We start from the raw sequence: 21,748 nt of genomic DNA, 5'->3' as shown, positions 1-21,748 counted from the left end.
AAGTGGTGACTTGTCCAGGGTGTACGACGCCTTCCGCCGGATTCTAACTGAGATAGGCACCAGCGCCCCCCGTGACCCCAAAGGGAATAAGCTGTAGAAAATGGATGGATGGATATATATATATATATATATATATATATATATATATATAGATATATATATATATATATATATATATATATATATATATATATATATATATACATATATATATACATATGTATGTATGTATGTAATATATATGTATGTATATGTAAGTATGTATGTATATATATACACAGTGGGGCAAAAAAGTATTTAGTCAGCCACCGATTGTGCAAGTTCTACCACTTAAAATGACAGTGGTGTGTAATTTTCATCATAGGTACACTTCAACTGTAAGAGACAGAATGTGAAAAAAAAATCCAGGAATTAACATTGTAGGAATTTTAAAGAATTTATTTGTAAATTATGGTGGAAAATAAGTGTTTGGTCACTTCAAACAAGGAAGATCTCTGGCTCTCACAGACCTATTACTTCTTCTTTAAGAAGCTCTTCTGTCCCTCCACTCATTACCTGTATTAATGGAACCTCGTTATCCGTATAAAAGACACCTGTCCATAGCCTCAAACAGTCGGACTCCAAACTTCCCTATGGCCAAGACCAAAGAGCTGTCGAAGGACAGCAGGAAAATAATTGTAGACTTGCACCAGACTGGGAAGAGTGAATCTACAATAGGCAAGCAGCTTGGTGTGAAACAATCAACTGTGGAAGCAATTATTACAAAATGGAAGACATACAAGACCACTGATAATTTCCCTCGATCTGAGGCTCCACACAAGAGCTCATCCCGTGGGGTCAAAATGATCATGTGAACGGTGAGCAAAAATCCCAGAACCACACGGGGGGACCTGGTGAGTGACCTGCAGAGTGCTGGGACCAAAGTAACAAATGTTACCATCAGTAACACACTACGCCGACAGGGAATCAAATCCTGCATTGCAAGACGTGTCCCCCAGCTTAAGCCAGTGCATGTCCAGGCCCATCTGAAGTTTTCCATAGAGCACATGGATGATACAGCAGAGGATTGGGTGAATGTCATGTAGTCAGATGAAACCAAAATATAACTTTTTGGTATAAACCTAAATTGTCGTGTTTGGAGGAAGAAGAATACTGATTTGCATCCCAAGAACAGCATATCTACTGTGAAGCATGGGGGTGGAAACATCATGCTTTGGGCTGTTTTTCTGATAAGGGGACAGGACGACTGATCCTTGTTAAAAAGAATGAATGGGTTCATCTATCGTGAGATTTTGAGCCAAAACCTTCCATTAGTGAGCGCTGTGAAGATGAAACGTGGCTGGGCCTTCCAGCATGACAATGATCCCAAACACACCGCCCGGGCAACGAAGGACTGGCTCGGTAAGAAGCATTTGAAATTCCTCGAGTGGCCTAGCCAGTCTTTAGACCTCAACTCCATAGAAAATCTGTGGAGGGAGTTGAAAGTCTGTGTTGCTAGGCGACAACCCCAAAACATCACTGCTCTCGAGAAGATCTGCATTGAGGAATGGGCCAAAATACCAGCTACTGTGTGTGTAAACCTGGAAAAGACCTATAGTAATCGTTTGACCTCTGTTATTTCCAACAAAGGTTATATTACAAAGTATTGAGTTGAATTTTTGTTATTGACCAAATAGTTATTTTCCACCATAATTTACAAATAAATTCTTTAAAATTCCTACAATGTGAATTCCTGGATTTTTTTTTCTTATTCTGTCTCTCACAGTTGAAGTGTACCTATGATGAAAATTACAGACATCTATCATCATTTTAAGTGGGAGAACTTGCACAATCGGTGGCTGACTAAATACTTTTTTACCCCACTGTATATATACATATATATGTACAGTATGTATGTAAATATATTTGTGTGTCTGTGTATATATAAATGATAAATGGGTTGTACTTGTATAGCGCTTTATGTGTGTTTGTATATACTTGCCAACATGCATTTACTATGTATAAATATGTATAAATATACTTTATATGATCTGTTAAAGTAGGATTGTTCTTGTTATATTTTTGTTTGAAAAATGTACAGTAACTTTGACCAAGTTGCAAGCAGGCACATTTTTACTGAAGATGGACAGACTCGATTAATGTGTGGGTCCACAAACGTGTTGGTCAACTGAAGTGGGTTTGACTGTACCACCGTCAGGCCTCACCCTCGCGTGTTTGCCTGTCTGCAGGTCTTTCCAACGCACACACGCCAGCACGACCCTCCAGCACGTCCAGCACAGGCAGCAGAGGCAGGTAAGGATCTTACACACCTGCCAGAATGATGTGCATACTGGAGCATCAGATCTTGATGCTCTAATATCCATCCTCAATAGTTTAAGGGTGTCCAAACCAAGGGCCACATACTGAAAAGTCAAAGTATGCGGGGGCCATTTTGATATTTTCTTATTTAAAGAAATACGGAAAACACATATTGTGTATTATTAGTGACTGTGTATAATTACTAGGGCTGCGAATCTTTGGGTGTCCCGCGATTCGATTCAATATCGATTTTTGGGGTCACGATTCGATTGAAAATCTTTTTTTTTTTTTTTCAATTCAACACAATTCTTGATTCAAAAATGATTTTCTCCCGATTTAAAGGGATTCTATTCATTCAATACATAGGATTTCAACAGGGTCTGACATGCAAGCAGAGTAGTAGATTTTTGTAAAAAGCTTTTATTATTGTAAAGGACAATGTTTTGTCAACTGATTGCAATAATGTAAATTTGTTTTAACTATTAAACAAACCCAAAATATGACTTATTTTATCTTTGTAAAAATATTGGACAGTGTGTTGTCAAGCTTATGAGATGCGATGCAAGTGTAAGCCACTGTGACACTATTGTTCTTTTTTTAATTTTTATAAATGTCTAATAATAATGTCAATGAGGGATTTTTAATAACTGCTATGTTGAAATTATAAATAATATTGATTTTGTTGATGATATTCATTTTTGTTTCACTACTTTTGGGTTGTTCTGTGTCGTGTTTGTGTCTCCTCTCAATTGCTCTGTTTATTGCAGTTCTGAGTGTTGCTGGGTCAGGTTTGGTTTTGGAATTGGATTGCATTGTAATGGTATTGCTGTGTATTGTTATGTTGGATCGATAAAAAAAAAAAAGAGAGTCGATTCTGAATCGCACAACGTGAGAATCGCGATTCAAATTCAAATTGATTTTTTCCCACACCCATAATAATGACTAATTATTAGTTAAAACATTTCAGTTTCTTCTCATTACATACCCATTTTTTTTGCTATTTCTCTCCCATTTTTACCACTGTTTTTCCCCGTGTAAAAATATAATAAAATTCATAAGACTGTGTAACTGCATAACTCACTAGTCAAAAATTCTGCCTGTAAGAGATATTAATGTTCAGTAACATAAACAGACATTGTCAGCTTTGTATTATTGGTGACTAAGTATATTATTACTAATTATTAATTAGAAAATTTCAGCTTATTGTCATTACACACCCATTTTTTGCTTTTTTCTTACATCTTTACCTTTGTATTTCTCGATGTAAAAATAGAATATCAATATTGATATGATTGTGTAACTGCATAACTTAATAGTCAAAAATTCTGCCTGTACGAAAATATTATTGTTCAGTTACACATTTAACAATGTTTTTCATTTATACATTTTTAATTAACTAATAAATGTTCATATTTTAAGTATATTTATTGTATTTATTTTGAGAGCTTCTAATATTTTAGATCAGGGGTGTCCAAACTTTTCCCACCAAGGGCCACATTCTGAAAAGTCAAAGTATGCAGGAGCCGGATTGATATATTTTATTTTAAGAAATACTAATAACATATATTGTGTCAACTATGTATTATTAAGTATATTATTACTAAATATTAGTTAAACATTCCAGCTTTTTCTCAATACATACCCGTTTTTGGTTTTTTGCTTACATTTATTTAAGTTTTTTCCTCCTGTAAAAATAGATTAAAAAAAAATAATTCTTATTATATGATTGTGTAACTGAATAGCATGACTTAGTAGTCAAAAATTCTGCCTGTATGAAAATATTGATGTTCAGTTACACATTTACCAGTGTTTTTAATGGTTGTTGTAATTTTTCACATTAATTCACAAGTTAATGATATTGTATTTTTTAATTAACTAGCTAATCTTTGTTTATATTTTAAGTATATTTGATTTTTATTTTGAGAGCTTCTAATATTTTAGATCAGGGGTGTCTAAACTTTTTCCAAGGACCGCATACTGAAAAGTCAAGTTGGGATGGATCCGTATGAGGAAAAAAAAAGAAGCTTAAAACTGATATGTACATTTACAGGCAAAAATGTGTTTTATTGGTCCATCCATCCATTTTCTACCGCTTATTCCCTTTTGGGATCACGGTGGGCGCTGGCGCCTATCTCAGCTACAATCGGGCGGAAGGCGGCGTACACCCTGGACAAGTCGCCACTTCATCGCTGATTTGTTGGTGCCTAAATTTATTAATATCAATTATTACTTTAAAAATGTCATCTTTTTCTCATTACATTCCAATTTCTTAGTTTTTTTCTTACATTTTACTTTTGTTATTTAGATGGATATGTTCCTATTTGAAAATACACAACTTTTGAAATTTTAGAAGATACATTAGGTATATTTGCACAATAGTAAACATTTAACAAAGTAAAATCCACTTATAGTAAATTAACATCGGCATGGGCAGAGAGGGAGATAAGGGACGGGCCATGTGTGCGTGCGTGCGTGCGTGCGTGTGTGCTTTTGGGAGAGACACAACTCAATTTTGGCATCTTTTTCCAGAAAAGTCATTTCTCATCACAATTAAAAACTTACTTTGTCAATCTATTCAATGTCAGCAAGCACAGACACAAAATTAAGGCATGAAACAGTTCTACACAGAGATGAAAAAGGCATACGTGGCGCCATCTAAAAGTTTGTAAATTGAAAGTAAGCAAACAGAGGGCTTGATAAAGGGAGGTTGCACTGTATTTATTTGTGCATAGTCACATGGCTGCTTGTTCTTTTGTCAATTCATCACATCAAAAGAGGTGTTTTACCTTCAAGTGTGTTTGAGGGGCATTCATCGGGAAACTAAGGAATTTACCTGATTTTCTTTTTCTGTTTGGTTCTTTCCTCAAGTGGTAGCTCTGCAGGGAGGACGGCGTCAGGAGTGGCGGCTGGAGTGCGGGTCAAACAGGAGCCCGGTACGGAAGACAACTATGGCTGTCCTGGTTCGTCCATGAAGGCGGAGCTAGACGCAAACGGCGGGAGGAGTGCCTGCATGGTGAGAAGACTTTGTGGGGGTCAATGTTTAAGTTGGACAAATCCTCATGTTGATATAGATGATCATATCTGGTATACACATTTACTTTAAAAAAGAGCTTTGCCTTTTTTGTATTTGAATTTATGATTTTTTTTTTTTTTTTAATGATTCGAGCAGGAGGGGATAGAAAGAAAGGGAAAAAAAGAAGACGAGGAAGGAGACAAGACAAAAACAGCAACATCAGCAAATTGCTTGTATTCCATCACATGACTTCTTCCCGGAAGTGAAAAGTGGTAGTGGTCAACCAAGTCAAGATGTCTGTTGTGCAACAAGCAGCGCGTGAACTATCAGAGTACACAATAGCCTTAAATATTCCTGCAGAAAATGCAACTATGCAATGAAAAATTCCTATACTTTATTAAGATTTGTGTAATGATATCAGGGATTATGCGTCGGTGGCGTTCCCAGACATGTGGAACTATTGTGTTCCAAATGTCATTTTAGGTGATAAAGCAGATGCAACTTGTAAAAGCAGAGAGATCTACAACTTATTCATGTGTGTCTGGGTCAAGGACATGGCTAGCAAGACTCTTCCGGATAAATATTCATCGTTTTTAATCGGGCAAGGTTGCATTTCAGGATTTAACTTTGCGTCTACCACCATGTTTGTTGTGGTTGTTGTCGCATGGGCCTTTTACGAGTAGTGTGTTTTTCCTCTTCTTTATCAAAAATACAATAATATATTAGGGCTGCGCAATATATTGATATACTCGATATATCGCGGGTTTGTCTCTGTGTGATAGAGAAAAGGACTATATCGTGATATTCGAGTATACGTTCTCACGCAGTTGCTTTTAGCTGCTGGCATTACACTACAGGCTCTCCTCACAGACAGCAAGCGGACCTTGTTACATACGTCACATATGTATGCGCCTTCGCGTAGCAAAGAGGGAGCAGCATGGGTAACGTTACCTGTGATGCTAGCGCAGCCGTGCGAGTGGTAATACGAGAGGGAGAAGGTGCGAATCTGGTAACAAATGAAGGAAGAATTAATTCCACAACAAAAACAGCAGGGGATCCATCGTCTGGCGGTGGTTTGGCTTCAAGTGGGAATATGTCGAACAGACAACGGTAATTTGTCAAGTGTGGGGCAAAAGCTTTGCCTTAAAAAGTAGCATTACTGCTAATATGTAGCATCATTTGAAAAGGCACCTGCTAGAGAATGAAGAGTGCTTACTCCGCATTTCAACATCTCCGTTCCGTGCAACACGCCCACACCATCAAAATGCCAAACCAAACATTTCCAGCTCACACCGTATGAAATAAATAGTGATTTTCTTTAGTTGTGATTTCCTTCTCTGCATGAAAGTTTAAAATGAGGATATATTAATATAGTATGAAAACAATGTTTTAATGTAGACACATAGAATCGTCATACTACTGTGATTATATGCATCAAGTGTTAATTCAAGGCTAAGGCAAAATATCGAGATATATATCGTGCATCGCGATATGGCCTTAAAATATTGCGATATTAAAAAAAGGCCATATCGCCCAGCCCTATTATATATATATATATATATATATATATATATATATATATATATATATATATATATATATATATATATATATATATATATATATATAAATCCTGTTGAGTTGGGAAATTGTGTTAGATGTGAATATAAACGGAATGCAATGATTTGCAAATCCTTTTCAACCCATATTCGATTGAATGCACTACAAAGACAAGATATTTGATGTTCACACTCATAAACTTTATTTTTTTTTGCAAATAATAATTAGAATTTCATGGCTGCAACACATGCCAAAGTAGTTGGGAAAGGGCATGTTCACCACTGTGTTACATCACCTTTTCTTTTAACAACACTCAATAAACGTTTGGGAACTGAGGAAACTAGCTGTTGAAGCTTTAAAAGTGGAATTCTTTCCCATTCTTGTTTTATGTAGAGCTTCAGTCGTTCAACAGTCCGGGGTCTCCGCTGTCGTATTTTACGCTTCATAATGCGCCACACATTTTCGATAGGAAACAGGTCTGGACTGCAGGCGGGCCAGGAAAATACCCGCACTCTTTTTTTACGAAACCACGCTGTTGTAACATTTGTCTTGCTGAAGTAAGCAGGGGCGTCCATGATAACGTTGTTTGGATGACAACATATGTTGCTCCAAAACCTGTATTGACCTTTCAGCATTAATTGTGCCTTCACAGATGTGTAAGTTACCCATGCCTTGGGCACTAATGCACCCCCATTCCATCACAGATGCTGGCTTTTGAACTTAGTGCCTATAACAATCCGAATGGTTATTTTCCTCTTTGTTCTGGAGGACACCACGTCCTCTGTTTCCAAATATAATTTGAAATGTGGACTCGTCAAGACCACAGATCACCATTCCACTTTGCATCAGTCCATCTTAGGTGAGCTCGGGCCCAGCCAAACCGGCGGCGTTTCAGGATATTGTTGATAGATGGGTTTGGCTTTGCATAATAGAGTTTTAACTTGCACTTACAAATGTAGCGACCCACTGTTGTTACTGACAGTGGTTTTATGAAGTATTCCTGAGCCCATGTGGTGATATCCTTTACACACTGATGTCTGTTTTTGATGCAGTACCTTCTGAGGGATCAACGGTCCGTAATATCATGCTTACATGCAGTGATTTCTCCAGATTCTCTGAACTTTTTGATGATTTTACGGACCGTAGATGGTAAAATCCCCTAAATTCCTTGCAATAGCTCTTTGAAAAATGTTGTTCTAAAACTGTTCGACAATTTGCTTACAAAGTGGTGACCCTCACCCCATCTTTGTTTGTGAATTACCTAGCATTTCATGGAAGCTGCTTTTATACCCAATCGTGGCACCCAACTGTTCCCAATTAGCCGGCACGCCTGTGGGATGTTCCGTATAAGTGTTTGATGAGCATTCCTCAACTTTATCAATATTTATTGCCACCTTTCCCAACTTCTTTGTCACGTGTTGCTGGCATCACATTTTTAAGTTAATGATTATTTGCACACAAAAAAATGATAATCAGTTTGAACATCAAATATATTGTCTTTGTAGCATATTCAACTGAATATGGGTTGAAAATGATTTGCAAATCATTGTATTCTGTTTATATTTACATCCAACACAAGTTCCTAACTCATATGTCAACGGGGTTTGTATATCCATCCATCCATCCATCTATCCATCCATCCATCCATCCATCCATCTATCCATCTATCTATCCATCCATACATCCATCCATCCATCAAGATAGATGGATGGATGATCAAAATTATTCAACCCCCACACAATTTTGGTGTTTTAGCAAGTTGGACATTTATTCCGTATTTTGTTTATAGTCATATGAAATAAAGATGTGTCAAATAGACAAATGCAACTTAAATTGTAACACTGTATTTTACAAAATACCAAAAAAGGACATTTTTCTTAATATCTCATTGACAAAATTATTCAGCCCCCTAGTTACATGCATCTTTAGTACTTAGTAGAACACCCTTTGGCAGTAATTACATCCTTCAAACATCCTTCTCAAGATTATGAACATATAATGGTAAAAACAAAAAGATTAATGGGCCGCACAATGTACATGCACATTTCGGAGCTTGTGACGGTGAAACAGATGAGAAGCGAATGAGTGGGGGGAAAAAGCATGCCTGCCAGAAGTTTGGTATACTTTTATTTGACAAAACGCCTGTATGCCTAATCCAGTGTTTTTCAACCACTGTGCCGCAGCACACTAGTGTGCCGTGAGATACAGTCTGGTGTGCCGTGGGAGATTATCAAATTTTACCTATTTGGGTTAAAAATAGATTTTGCAAACCAGTAATTGTAGTCTGAAAATTATGTGTTGTTGTTGAGTGTCGGGGCTGTCTAGAGCTTGGCAGAGTAACCGTGTAATACTCTTCCGTATCAGTAGGTGGCAGCCGTTAGGTAATTGCTTTGTAGATGTCGGAAACAGCGGCAGGCAGTGTGCAGGTAAAACGGTGTCTAATGCTTAAACCAAAAGTAAACAAAAGGTGAGTGCCCCTAAGAAAAGGCATTGAAGCTTAGGGAAGGCTAGGCAGAATGAAACTAAAACTGAACTGGCTACAACGTAAACAAAAACGAAAGTTGGACGACAGCAAAGACTTACAGTGGAGCAAAGACGGCATCCACAAAGTACATCCGTACATGACATGACAACAATGTCCCCACAAACAAACAAAATATTCTTTATTGCTAAAACAAAGTAGATGCGGGAAATATCGCTCAAAGCAAGACATGAAACTGCTAAAGGAAAATATCAAAAAAAGAGAAAAGGCAACCAAAATAGGAGCCCAAGACAAGAACTAAACGCTACACACACAGCAAAACATAAAAAAAATCTAAAGTCATGGCGTGATGGGACAGGTCGTGACAGTACTCCTACTTTGAGACAAGAGCTATATTGATGAATCCTTGGTTATGGTTTAAAGTCATATCTAACAATTGCGACAAGTTTTTACTCTCGACTCAGTTTCGTTTTTTAATGATTTCTGCTGGTGGTAGGCCCCTGGATTTTTTAAACGTTAAAAATGTGCCTTGGCTCAAAAAGGTTGAAAAACACTGGCCTAATCAATAATTACTACACTCAATAGAAAAAGTATGACATATTATTTCTGCGTGAACGCAGTCGCCATCACATGGAAGCAGCTGATAAGTGTAAAATAATATCAGGGCAATCTTTTTTTGTCCTTGTTGAGCTGTAGGATGTTTTAGAGCGACCTTCATTGACTCCATTGTAAGCTGACTTTCATGTAAGAGTTACAATGCATAAAAAAAGTAAAGATATGAGTTCTTGTCTTACATAAGTTCACTTTTTTTCACAGTCCTTATAGAGGTCGCTCTAAAACGTTCTCCAGGACAAAACCGTTTTGTTATAGGTCCTGAAGACCTGACGGAGAAACTTTGACCAACATTACAAGATTTTAAACCAACACAGTCTATAAAAAATGTTTGACTTTTATCCCACATATTAAAAAAAAATAACAAAAATGTTTGTATCATCTTAAGTACATAGCTATTATACGCTTGTATTTCCTGTCCTTTATACTACTGTAACCCTCGCTGGCCTTTCCAAAAAGAATATCAGAAGTCTACAATTATTACAAAACTCAACTGCACGCGTTCTGACGAGGACCAGAGGGCGGGAGCATATTACACCAGTTTTAATGTTGCTGCATTGGCCTTTCCGCTTCACGGTGGATTTTAAAGTCCTATCATTAGTTTTTAAAAGTCTGGCCTCTTATCTGCCTGACCTGCTTTTACTATATCAACCCTCGCAGATGCTGAGGTCTTTTGTCTTTACCAAGTAGCAAAACAAAGACGTAACAGCACTTAGTAAAAAAGTTAAGTTCCCCTTAAAGCACGCAATGTACAGTCGTGATCAAAAGTTTACATACACTTACAGAACATAATGTCAAAGCTGTCTTGAGTTTCCAATCATTTCTACATCTTATTTTTTTCTGATAGAGTGATTGGAGCATATACTTGTTGGTCACAAAAAAACCTTCATGAAGTTTGCTTCTTTTATGAATTTATTTTGGGTCTACTTAAAATGTGAGCAAATCTGCTGGGTCAAAAGTATACATACAGGAATGTTAATATTTGGTCACATGTCCCTTGGTAAGTTTCACTGCAATAAGGCGCTTTTGGTAGCCATCCACAAGCTTCTGGCAAGTTTCTGTTCGAATTTTTGACCAATCCTCTTAACGAAATAGGTGCAGTTCAGCTAAATGTTTTGGTTTTATGATATGGACTTGTTTCTTAAGCATTGTCCACACGTTTAAGCTAGGACTTTGGGAAAGCCATTTTAAAACGTTAATTCTAGCCTGATTTAGCCATTCTTTTACCACTTTTTACGTGTGTTTGGGGTCATTGTCCTGTTGGAACACCCAACTGCGCCCAATACCCAACCTCAGGGCTGATGATTTTAGGTCGTCCGGAAGAATTTAGAGGTATCCTCCTTTTTCATTGTCCCATTTACTCTCTGTAAAGCAGCAGTTCCGTTTGCAGCAAAACAGGCACCACCTGTTCCTACCACCACCATGATTGACGGTAGGGATGGTGTTCCTGGGATCAAAGGCCTCACCTTTTCTCCTCCAAACATATTGCTGGGTATTGTGGCCAAACAGCTGAATTTTTGTTTCATCTGACTTCACATGGACAAAGACAAGACCTTCTGGAGGAAAGTTCTGTGGTAAACTTTTGACCACGACTGTATCTGACCTGCTCTTACCGTATCAACCCTCGTAGATCCTGAGGTCTTTTATCTTCATCAAGTAGCAAAACAAAGACGAAGCAGCACTTAGTAAAAAAAAGTTCAGTTCCCCTTAAAATACGCAACATAGATAATGGTTTATGGAACATGATTGACAGGATGCCAGCACCTAAACCACCGGGAAAGTTGATTGCTACCTTCCTGTATGGTCACATCTGAAAAGGTGTGACAAAGTCAGTTGTAATAATTAGTTTAATTGTGTATAACATGCTGTAATTGTCCCCACAGATAAGCGGTGCTGAGAACACAGCCTCAGGGGATAGCATCAAAGCAGAGCCTATGTCTGAGAACTCTTGTCCTGGACTTAACCGCTGCGGTGTTGCCCACTCATCCTCCTCTGCTTTGTGCACACAGCTCACCAACGGCAATGCGGCCAAAGGCAAAGAGGACGACCCTAACGAGGACTGGTGCGCTGTTTGCATCAACGGCGGCGACCTGCTGTGCTGCGACCGCTGTCCCAAAGTGTTCCACATGAAGTGTCACGTGCCTACCATCAAGATCTTCCCCAAGTGTGTGCTCCCCCTCACAGGATTCTGTTTGGTCTGCCAGTCTTGACTTTGTTTTTCCTCCTAGGGGGGATTTCCTCTGCACATTCTGCAGGAGCATATCGAGTCCGGAGATAGAGTACTGTGACGACAGCAAGAGAGTCAAAAGTGATAAAGTCCTCAATCTCGAGGACCAGAGGGTGAGTGGCACATACTTCCTCTTTGGGAAATGTCACATGACACGCACACAAACTGGATGTACAGTTCATGTACAGTGATACAAAATTGGTCAATCCAATAAATCCCAAACACATTTAATAGAGACTAAGAGTTTCAACATGTCCTTAAAAAGCATTAAATGTCATTCAGATAGAGACTTGGACTTCCTTTTATTGTCATTCAAATTTGAACTTTAAAGTAGCGATAAGAACGAAATTTTGTTGCATTAGCTGGTTCTAGTGCAGGATAAAAGAGCAAAGATGCAGTTATAAATAAATAGACAAAAAGCTGAAATGTTTTAACTAATATTTAATAAGGGTGTAACGGTACACAAAAATTTCGGTTAGGTACGTACCTCGGTTCAGAGGTCACGGTTTGGTTCATTTTCGGTACAGTAAGAAAACAACAAAATATAAATTTTTTTTTATTATTTAACAAATTTGCTAAATCTTCCACTAAAAATATTTTTCTCAGTGGAATATTTGATGTGAAGTAATCGGAAACTTGGATAGGTCAATAAATTATAACAACATTGATTTTGATTCAATATTATGTTTTGAGCAATGACAGTTTGAAAGAAAAAAAAACAGCTTTGTTTTATTAGTCAACGTTGCAACTTTTTCTGAATTACATTTTGCCTTTAAGCTGTTTTATTTCACTTTTGTTTATGTTTTTGTTTATTTTAATAGTATTTTTAGAATGTGCCGTGGGCCTTTAAAACATTAGCTGTGGGCCGCAAATGTGAAGTGAAGTGAATTATATTTATATAGCGCTTTTCTCTAGTGACTCAAAGCGCTTTACATAGTGAAACCCAATATCTAAGTTACATTAAACCAGTGTGGGTGGCACTGGGAGCACGTGGGTAAAGTGTCTTGCCCAAGGACACAACGGCAGTGACTAGGATGGCGTAAGCGGGAATCGAACCTGAAACCCTCAAGTTGCTGGCACGGCCACTCTACCAACCGAGCTATACCGCCCCTGGTATAGCTGGGGCCTCCGGGGCACACTTTTGACACCCCTGCTATAGATAGTAAAAAATTCAATCTGATAAATCTATGGGTAAAACGCAGAGCCTGGCGATGCATGCGCATTTGTCATAACTCTCTCGCTCTCTCTGTCTCTGCCTCTCCCTCACGAATGTTGCTGCATGCAGGACTTTTTTTTTTTAACCCCTTCTTAAGCCTGAATGTACATTGAAAATACACGCAACCCTAACTTAAAATGCCGGACATTCGAGGCATTTAAGAAACTCCACCTGGACAGCTCTGCAAAGAGGACATATCCTGTGAAAAGAGGAGGTGTGGTAGCCCTGTCGTTGCTAGCATGCCGTGTGTTGTTGTTTTTTTGATTGATTGAAACTTTTATTAGTAGATAGTACAGTACATATATTCAATACAATTGACCAATAAATGGTAACACCCGAATAAGTTTTTCAGCTTGTTTAAGTCGGGGTCCACGTAATTCAATTCATGGTGCCTCGGTGTGCATTGTTTACACAACGTGCGGTGCACTACTTAATATGTCCGTGTCGTTCGGTACACCTCCGAACCGAACCGAAACCCCCGTACCGAAACGGTTCAATACAAATACACGTACCGTTATACCCCTAATATTTAGTAATAATATACTTAATATATAGGTGACACAATACCTGATTTTATTATTTCTTTAAATAAAATATATCAATCTGGCTAGTGCATACTTTGACTTTTCAGAATGTGGCCCTTGGTGGAAAAAGTTTGGACCCCAAATGTATTAGTTAATTAAAAATTTAAATAATACAAACTACTAATTAATGTGAAAAATTACAACAACCATTAAAAACATTGATAAATATTTTCGTACAAGCAGAATTTGTTATGCAGTTACACAATCATATTAATATTTTTATTATTATTCTATTTTTACATGGAGAAAAAAAAAGCTAAAAATGTTAGAAAAAGAGCAAAAAAGGGTATGTAATGAAAAAAACCCAGAAATGTTCTGATTAATAATTAGTAATATACTTAGTCACATATAATACAAAGCTGACAATATCTGTTTTAGCATTTGTTTTAAATAAATGAAAATATCAATCTGGCCCCTGCATACTTTGACTTTTCAGTATGCAGCCTTAATCTAGAATACTAGAAGCTCTCAAAATGAAAATAAAATATACTTAAAATATTAACAAAGTTTAGGTAATTAAAAAAACGTACATCGTTACTGGATGTATTTTATATTGTCTTTATATTCCAGCAAGTTAATCCATTTTTGGGTGGAATTGAGGGGATTATTATGATGCGTTCAAGAGTCTTATGGCCTTAGGGGAGAAACTGTTACAGAACCTGGATGTTCTGCTACGGAGGCTGCGGAACCTCTTTCTAGAGTCCAGCAGTAAAAACAGGCCTTGGTGGGGGTGGGAGGAGTCTCTACAGATTTTCTGAGCCCTGGTCAGGCAGCGGCTGACCAGGGCATTAATTAAATGGATTTTGCAATGATTAATGGCATTAAAAAGCATTAAATATGGGCCTCAAAGTAGGAGTGTAAAAAAACAAGTAGACTTTATATGCTTAATTGGGTTTGATTCTATCCATTAAACCAGGGTTTTTTAACCTTTTGCACCCTGAGGCCGGACTTTTCCCACTCAAATATTAACACTGGATTAGTCATCTTAACTCTTGATATCTAACCTACTCACATTTTGACGGGATACGCCTTGTCCAGTGATATGAAACAATGTGTTCATCACAAAGATGATCATCAAGGCTCCGGTTAGGCTGTCAATAAAATTAAAGTGCAAATTGAAATACAGCTTCATCACTTTAGTCATAATTTTTGCACTTAAGAAACTTCTCCGTGACTTTTGCTCCAGACTTCTTCTGTTTGTTTGAGATTGTAATTTCTGCCACAAATGGCAGAAAAGTGTATTACAACAGAGTACTGCTGAGAAACAGATATGATATTTCTGTGTTTTTTCTATGATACGTTTTGACGTCTTTTTGAGGCCCTCAGCATGCACAAAATCTTGCAGGCTCGTCAGGTATGGTGAAAAACGTTATATTTTGGAGGGCCCGAAATTTTTGGTGGTGTATCAAGGCATCGGGACGGACATGACAGCAAGTGTCATAAGTGCGTGAACCCCGCTAAACGCCGTTCGCAGCTTTAATTATAGTTTATATTGCAAAAAACAAAGCATCAAAATGACAGATAAATGATCAGTAACATCACTTGTATCCTAATTGGAGGCTGAGTAGAGATGGAGGAGGGTCAAGGGACAATTCAATTGTATTTCTTACTTTCTCTATCTAAATGCTGGCACTCGCATCTTTCTTTGGCCCTGTGGTGGATTATATTGCAGTCGCCCTCAAAAACAAAAAAGCACTGACTGAGTCACCAACGGGTGGAATTCAAAGATGAATGGGTGAAATTAGGGCTGGGTGATATTGGCTTTTATTAATATTGCGATGTTTTTATGCCATATTGCGATATACGATATACTGTATATTACAATATCTTGCCTTGGCCTTGAATGATATAATCACGGTAGTATGATGATTCTATGTGTCTACATTAAAACATTCTTCTTCATACTGCATTAATATATGCTACTTTTAAACTTTCATGCAGAGAGGGAAATCACAACTAAGTCAATTGACCCAAACTGTATTTATAGTGTTGCTACCTTTTTGTAGTAACACTTCTGCTGCATACTTTGCATATTGCTGTTGTCTGCTGAATATCTTCTCACTTGAAGCCAAACCACCGCCAGATGATGGATCCCCTGCTCTTTTTTTTGGGCATTTATTGTTCTTCCTCCATTTGTGATCAGTTTCGCACCTTCTCTCTCTTGTATTGTCACAAGCTCCGCTCCCCTCTGCTCGACCTGCCTCAGTTAACGTTAGCCATGCTGCTACCTCTCTGCTCGGCGAGAGCATATGACGCTAGACGCGCAACAGTATGTGACGTATGTAAGAAGGCGGGCTTGTTTTACGTCTGTGAAAAGGAGAGACGAGAAGGATTGAGAAACGCCAGTAATATAATGCCCGCAGCTAAAAGCAACTCTGTGAGAACATATAATCAAATATTACGATATAGTCATTTTCTATATCGCACAGAGACAAACATGCGATATATCGTTTATATCGATATTTCGCCCAGCCCTAGGTGAAACTGTCCAAAGAGAATCCCTAGCTTCGTGTTGTAATTCAATTAATCAATCAATGTTTACTTATATAGCCCTAAATCACTAAAGGTGCATCAACAAAGAATTGAGCAAAGGCTGTCAATACATGTGGTTTTTTTATTATTTAATTGTGTGAATGCCTAAACATTCACACTATTAATATTCTACACTATAAATATTTTATTATTATTATATATGGGCAATATACAAACTTCTGCCACTATGTTTATTGGTTTGGAAAATTCCCTGATTACCCGAAATTACCAGGAATTTCCCCCCATTGAAAATGAATGGCCAATATACAAACCTCGCCACTTCTCAATTGATGGAACCGTTCCAACATCCACACCCTCCACTCACCTTGGACAGTCAAACTACCATGTTCCATGTTCAAAAAAATTCCAGGAATTCCCTGAACTCTCGGTTTTTCAAAGCCCTAGTTTCACCTTTTCCTGGAAAGTTTTCACAGTGCACATTTTTCAACCAAATCTAACCATTCCACCTTCAAAAAATTCCTCTTAGTTGGGACAAGAAAAGTTAGTTTGTTTTCATACAAATTCCCGGTTTTCTTGAAAATGCCAAATATTCCAAAATACCAATTCTCAAGTCAAACTGTTACGACATCAACATTTTTAAACCGGTTCGAAGACTTACAACACCAACCCAGTCATCTCATCTAGGACAATTGTGCTGATATCAATACTTTCATAAATTTCCGGTTTTCCTGAAATTCCCAAATTTTCAGGAAATTCCCATTCAACTGAATGGACACGGTCATAGTTCTGCAATTACCTAAATTCTCTAAATTGCTCGCATTTTTTAAACCCAGTTCTGACCTTTAGATTATCCACACGCACTACTTTTTTGAGATATCAAACACAAAACAAGATTCTCCTATCCCAAAATTCCCGGTTTTCCCAGAATTTCCTCCCCATTGACAATGAATGGGCAATATACAAACTTCTGCCAGCATGTTTCCGGGTTCGGAAAATTCCCTGATTACCCTGACTTACCAGGAATTTCCCCCCGTTGAAAATGAATGGGCAATATACAAACTTCTGCATATGCCACATTTCTCAACCGATTGGAACCGTTTTAAAATCCACACACTCTACTCACTTTGGTCAGTCAAACTACCATTTAACATGTTAAAAAATGTCTAGGAATTCCCAGAACTCAATTCATAGTTCTACAATGCCTTAAATTGTCAAATGTTTCAGATTTTTTAAACCCGGTCCTAACCTTTAAACCATCCACACATTATAATTTTCCGAAATATCAAACGCAAAACATGATTTCCCTTTCCCCAAATTCTTGGTTTTCCCGGAATTTCTCCAGATCGACAACGGATGAGCAATATACAAACTTCTCCATGCCTCACATTTCTCAACCGATTGGAACCGTTCCAGCATCCACACACTCCACTCACCTTAAACAGTCAAACTGCCTTTTCCATGTTCAAAAAAATTCAGTAATTCCCGGAACACCCAGTTTTCCAAAGCCCCACGTTCTTTTCCTGGAAATTTTCCCAGTCCACGTTTTTCAACCAAATCCAACCATTCCATCTTAAACATTCCTCTTAGTTGGGACAACAAAAGTTTTTTTTTTTTTTCATATAAATTCCCTGTTTTCTTGAAAATTCCTGGAATTACAAATGACCAATTCTCAACTCAAACTGTTACTACGTCAACATTTTTAAACCGGTTCAAAGACTTCCAACACCAACCCATTCATATCATCTAGGACAATTGTGCTAATATAAATACTTTCATATATTCCTGTTTTTCCTGAAATTCCCAAATTTCCAGGAAATTGCCTTTCAAATGAATAGACACATTCATAGTTCTACAATGCCCTAAATTCTCAAAATGTTTTTCATTTTTTAAACCCGGTACGACCTTTAAACCATCAACACGCTCTACTTTTCTGAGATATCGAACGCAAGACATGTTTACCCTTTCCCAAAAGTCCCGGTTTTCCCAGAATTTCTCCCCATTAACAATTAATTAATAGGCAATATACAAACTTCTGCCAGGATGCTTCCCGGTTTAAAAAATTCCCTGATTATCCGGAGTTACTAGGAATTTTCCCCCCATGGAAAATGAATGGTCATTATATACAAACCTACATAGCACAAATTTCTCAACCAATTGGAAGCGTTCCAACATCCACACACTCCACTCACCCTGGACATTCAAGCATTTCAGTTTCGCTCACACGTATCGATGGTTTGGCTACTGGAATTGCAAATTGTCATTGCTCTTTACTTTCTTACATCTGCAGCGGTGTGAGCGCCTCCTGCTGTACATCTTCTGTCACGAGCTCAGCGTGGGCTTCAGGGAGCCCGTCCCCAGCTCTGTGAGTAACACAAACACGCAGTTTACTCTGCTCACGTACAATCTGAAGGTGTTTTCTCATCCGCTGATTCAGGTGCCGAACTACTACCGAATCATCAAGAACCCCATGGACCTGACTAAAGTGAAGAGAAAGCTGCAGCTGCGCAGCTCCCAGGACTACAGCACAAGCCAGGATTTTGTGTCCGACATGCGCTTGGTCTTTAAAAACTGTGCAAAGTACAACGAGGTGAGCGGCATGACTCTCTTTGGCCTGCTCGGGGAATGACATCTTGTGTGTGCGTGTGCGTGTGTGCGGGTGCGTGTGCGTTTGTGTGGGCATGTGTGCGTGACACGCATGACGCAGTGATCAGTAGGAGTGTAGCGGTACGCCATGGCGGGTTGGTAGGTACCTTGGTTATAGGGTGGTAGTAAGGAAAACAAACCTAACACATACGTACAACTGCTAAGCTTTTGCGTAAAAAAAGAACTTCAAAACTTATATGAAACTAGCTAACCACTCAGAGAGCGCAGACCACCTCCAGACCTTATCACCCAATAGTTAAAAATCCGGAATCCACACCATGGTCAAGATCAACCCCCAAAAGGCAATCACTTGTTTCTGACATTTCCTGAAAATGTCAGCAAAATCTTCCCAAATGTGTTTGAGCTAAGTCGATAACTAACACGGACAAGTGCAAGCAAATGCCCCTGGCAGAGGAAATTGACATAAAAATGTTATGTCCGTACATGTATTTTCTTGTCTGTTAATCTGCACAAAATTTGTTGAACCCTCGCCTCAGCCGCAGGTACTCGCTGTTCCTCTTGCCTAAACGGGGGCTGAGTTGCAAGACAGAGAGACGATCAGGAGCACGGAAACAAGCTCGCTAGTTAGCATAGTTAGCATCATCTAGCTAGCTTACTTGTTGTCGCCCGCGTTCGATCTCTTAACCATAAAGTTGACGGCTTTCCACTTTGCTGCTAATCATATTTGGATGATTACAATCCCAACCAGTTGAAGTTGTAGAGTATTTATTAGTGAATTAGTGAATTATATTTATATAGCGCTTTTCTCAAGTGACTCAAAGCGCTTTACATAGTGAAACCCAATATCTAAGTTACATTTAAACCAGTGTGGGTGGCACTGGGAGCAGGTGGGTAAAGTGTCTTGCCCAAGGACACAACGGCAGTAACTAGGATGGCACAAGCGGGAATCGAACCTGCAACCCTCAAGTTGCTGGCACGGCCACTCTACCAACCGAGCTAGCAAGAAGTTATGTTTTTGACGTGACAAATATAAACAGAGGTCACAACACAGGAACTATATTACCTGAGCAGGCGTGGCTACAGGATCGAGTTAGAAACAATTTCTGACTTCTTTGCATGCGTATGATATAATTTGACATTTGTAATGATAATAATGTAAGTCATTTTTCTGTGGTAGATGACATTTTCCTCTTTTTTTTGGTAAATTTTCCTCTCTTTAGCACTAGCGGAATACAAGAGCCATTAAAGGGGAACTGCACTTTTTGGGGAATTTTGCCTATCGTTTTTTATGAAAGACATGACAATTTTTTTTTATTTTATTCTAAATACTAGTTAATACGATTAAAAGCCCAATTACAATGGAACCTATTGGAGCCATTCAGTTCTGCCTCTAAAGCCCTTAAAAAACATCCAAACCCCTCCATTAGGGTTTTATATACATGAAGTCAGCATAATGTAGTCACATTTATAATAACATTTGATATTTACGTATATTCATCCATCCATCCATTTTCTTCCGCTTATCCGAGGTTGAGTCACGGGGGCAGCAGCCTAAGCAGGAAAGCCCAGACTTCCCTCTCCCCAGCCACTGTGTCCAGCTCCTCCCGGGGGATCCCGAGGCGTTCCCAGGCCAGCCAGGAGAGATAGTCTTCCCAACGTGTCCTGGGTCTTCCCCGTGGCCTCCTACCGGTCGGACGGGCACGAAACACCTCCCTAGGGAGGCGTTCGGGTGGCATCCTGACCAGATGCCCAAACCACCACATCTGGCTCCTCTCGATGTGGAGGAGCAGCGGCTTTACTTTGAGCTGCTCCCAGATGGCAGAGCTTCTCACCATATCTCTAAGGTAGAGCCCCGTCACCCGGCAGAGGAAAATCATTTTGGCCGCTTGTACCCGTGATCTTGTCCTTTCGGTCATGACCCAAAGCTCATGACCATAAGTGAGGATGGGAATGTAGATCGACCGGTAAATTGAGAGCTTTGCCGCACCGATCCGCCTGTCGATCTCACTCTCCACTCTTCACTCACTCGTGAACAAGACTCCGAGGTACTTGAACTCCTCCACTTGGGGCAATATCTCCTCCCCTACCCGAAGATGGCTCTCCACACTTTGAACCATGGAGTCGGACTTGGAGGTGCTGATTCTCATCCCAGTTGCTTCACAATCGGCTGCGAACCGATCCAGTGAGAGCTGAAGATCCTGGCCAGAGGAAGCCATCAGAACCACATCATCTGCAAAAAGCTGAGACCTAATTCTGCAGCCACCAAACCGGATACCCTTAACGCCCTGACCGCGCCTAGAAATTCTGTCTATAAAAGTTATGAACAGAATCGGTGACAAAGGGCAGCCTTGGCGGAGTCCACACCTCACTGGAAACGGGTCCGACTTATAGCCCGCAATATGGACCAAGCTCTGACACTGATTATACAGGGAGCGGACCGCCACAATAAGACAGTCCGTTACCCCATACTCTCTGAGCACTCCTCACAGGACTTCCCGAGGTACACGGTCGAATGGCTTCTCCCGGTCTACAAAGCACATGTAAACTGGTTGGACAAACTCCCATGCACCCTCGAGGACCCTGCCGATAGTATAGAGCTGGTCCACAGTTCCACGACCAGGACGAAAACCACACTGTTCCTCCTGAATCCGAGGTTCGA

At 39.1% G+C, this 21,748-nt stretch overlaps 1 protein-coding gene across 6 annotated transcripts in view; it reads left to right on the top strand.

The window, feature by feature from the left end:
- trim33 (tripartite motif containing 33) overlaps nucleotides 1–21,748 on the top strand; it is a 127,197-nt gene that overhangs the window by 84,211 nt on the left and 21,238 nt on the right. For all 6 annotated transcript variants that reach the window (XM_061889619.1, XM_061889622.1, XM_061889618.1 and 3 more), the window contains 6 exons: nucleotides 2,229–2,292; nucleotides 5,167–5,311; nucleotides 11,975–12,129; nucleotides 12,194–12,305; nucleotides 18,773–18,847; nucleotides 18,920–19,072. In XM_061889619.1, coding sequence (XP_061745603.1) covers nucleotides 2,229–2,292; nucleotides 5,167–5,311; nucleotides 11,975–12,129; nucleotides 12,194–12,305; nucleotides 18,773–18,847; nucleotides 18,920–19,072 — 704 coding nt within the window. The remainder of the gene's footprint in view (nucleotides 1–2,228; nucleotides 2,293–5,166; nucleotides 5,312–11,974; nucleotides 12,130–12,193; nucleotides 12,306–18,772; nucleotides 18,848–18,919; nucleotides 19,073–21,748) is intronic.

Source organism: Nerophis ophidion, linkage group LG27, assembly GCF_033978795.1.
Source record: "Nerophis ophidion isolate RoL-2023_Sa linkage group LG27, RoL_Noph_v1.0, whole genome shotgun sequence".
NCBI classification, from domain to species: Eukaryota; Metazoa; Chordata; class Actinopteri; order Syngnathiformes; family Syngnathidae; genus Nerophis; species Nerophis ophidion.
The sequence above is the reverse complement of the archived record's forward strand: the minus strand, read 5'-3'. Positions and strand labels throughout refer to the sequence as shown.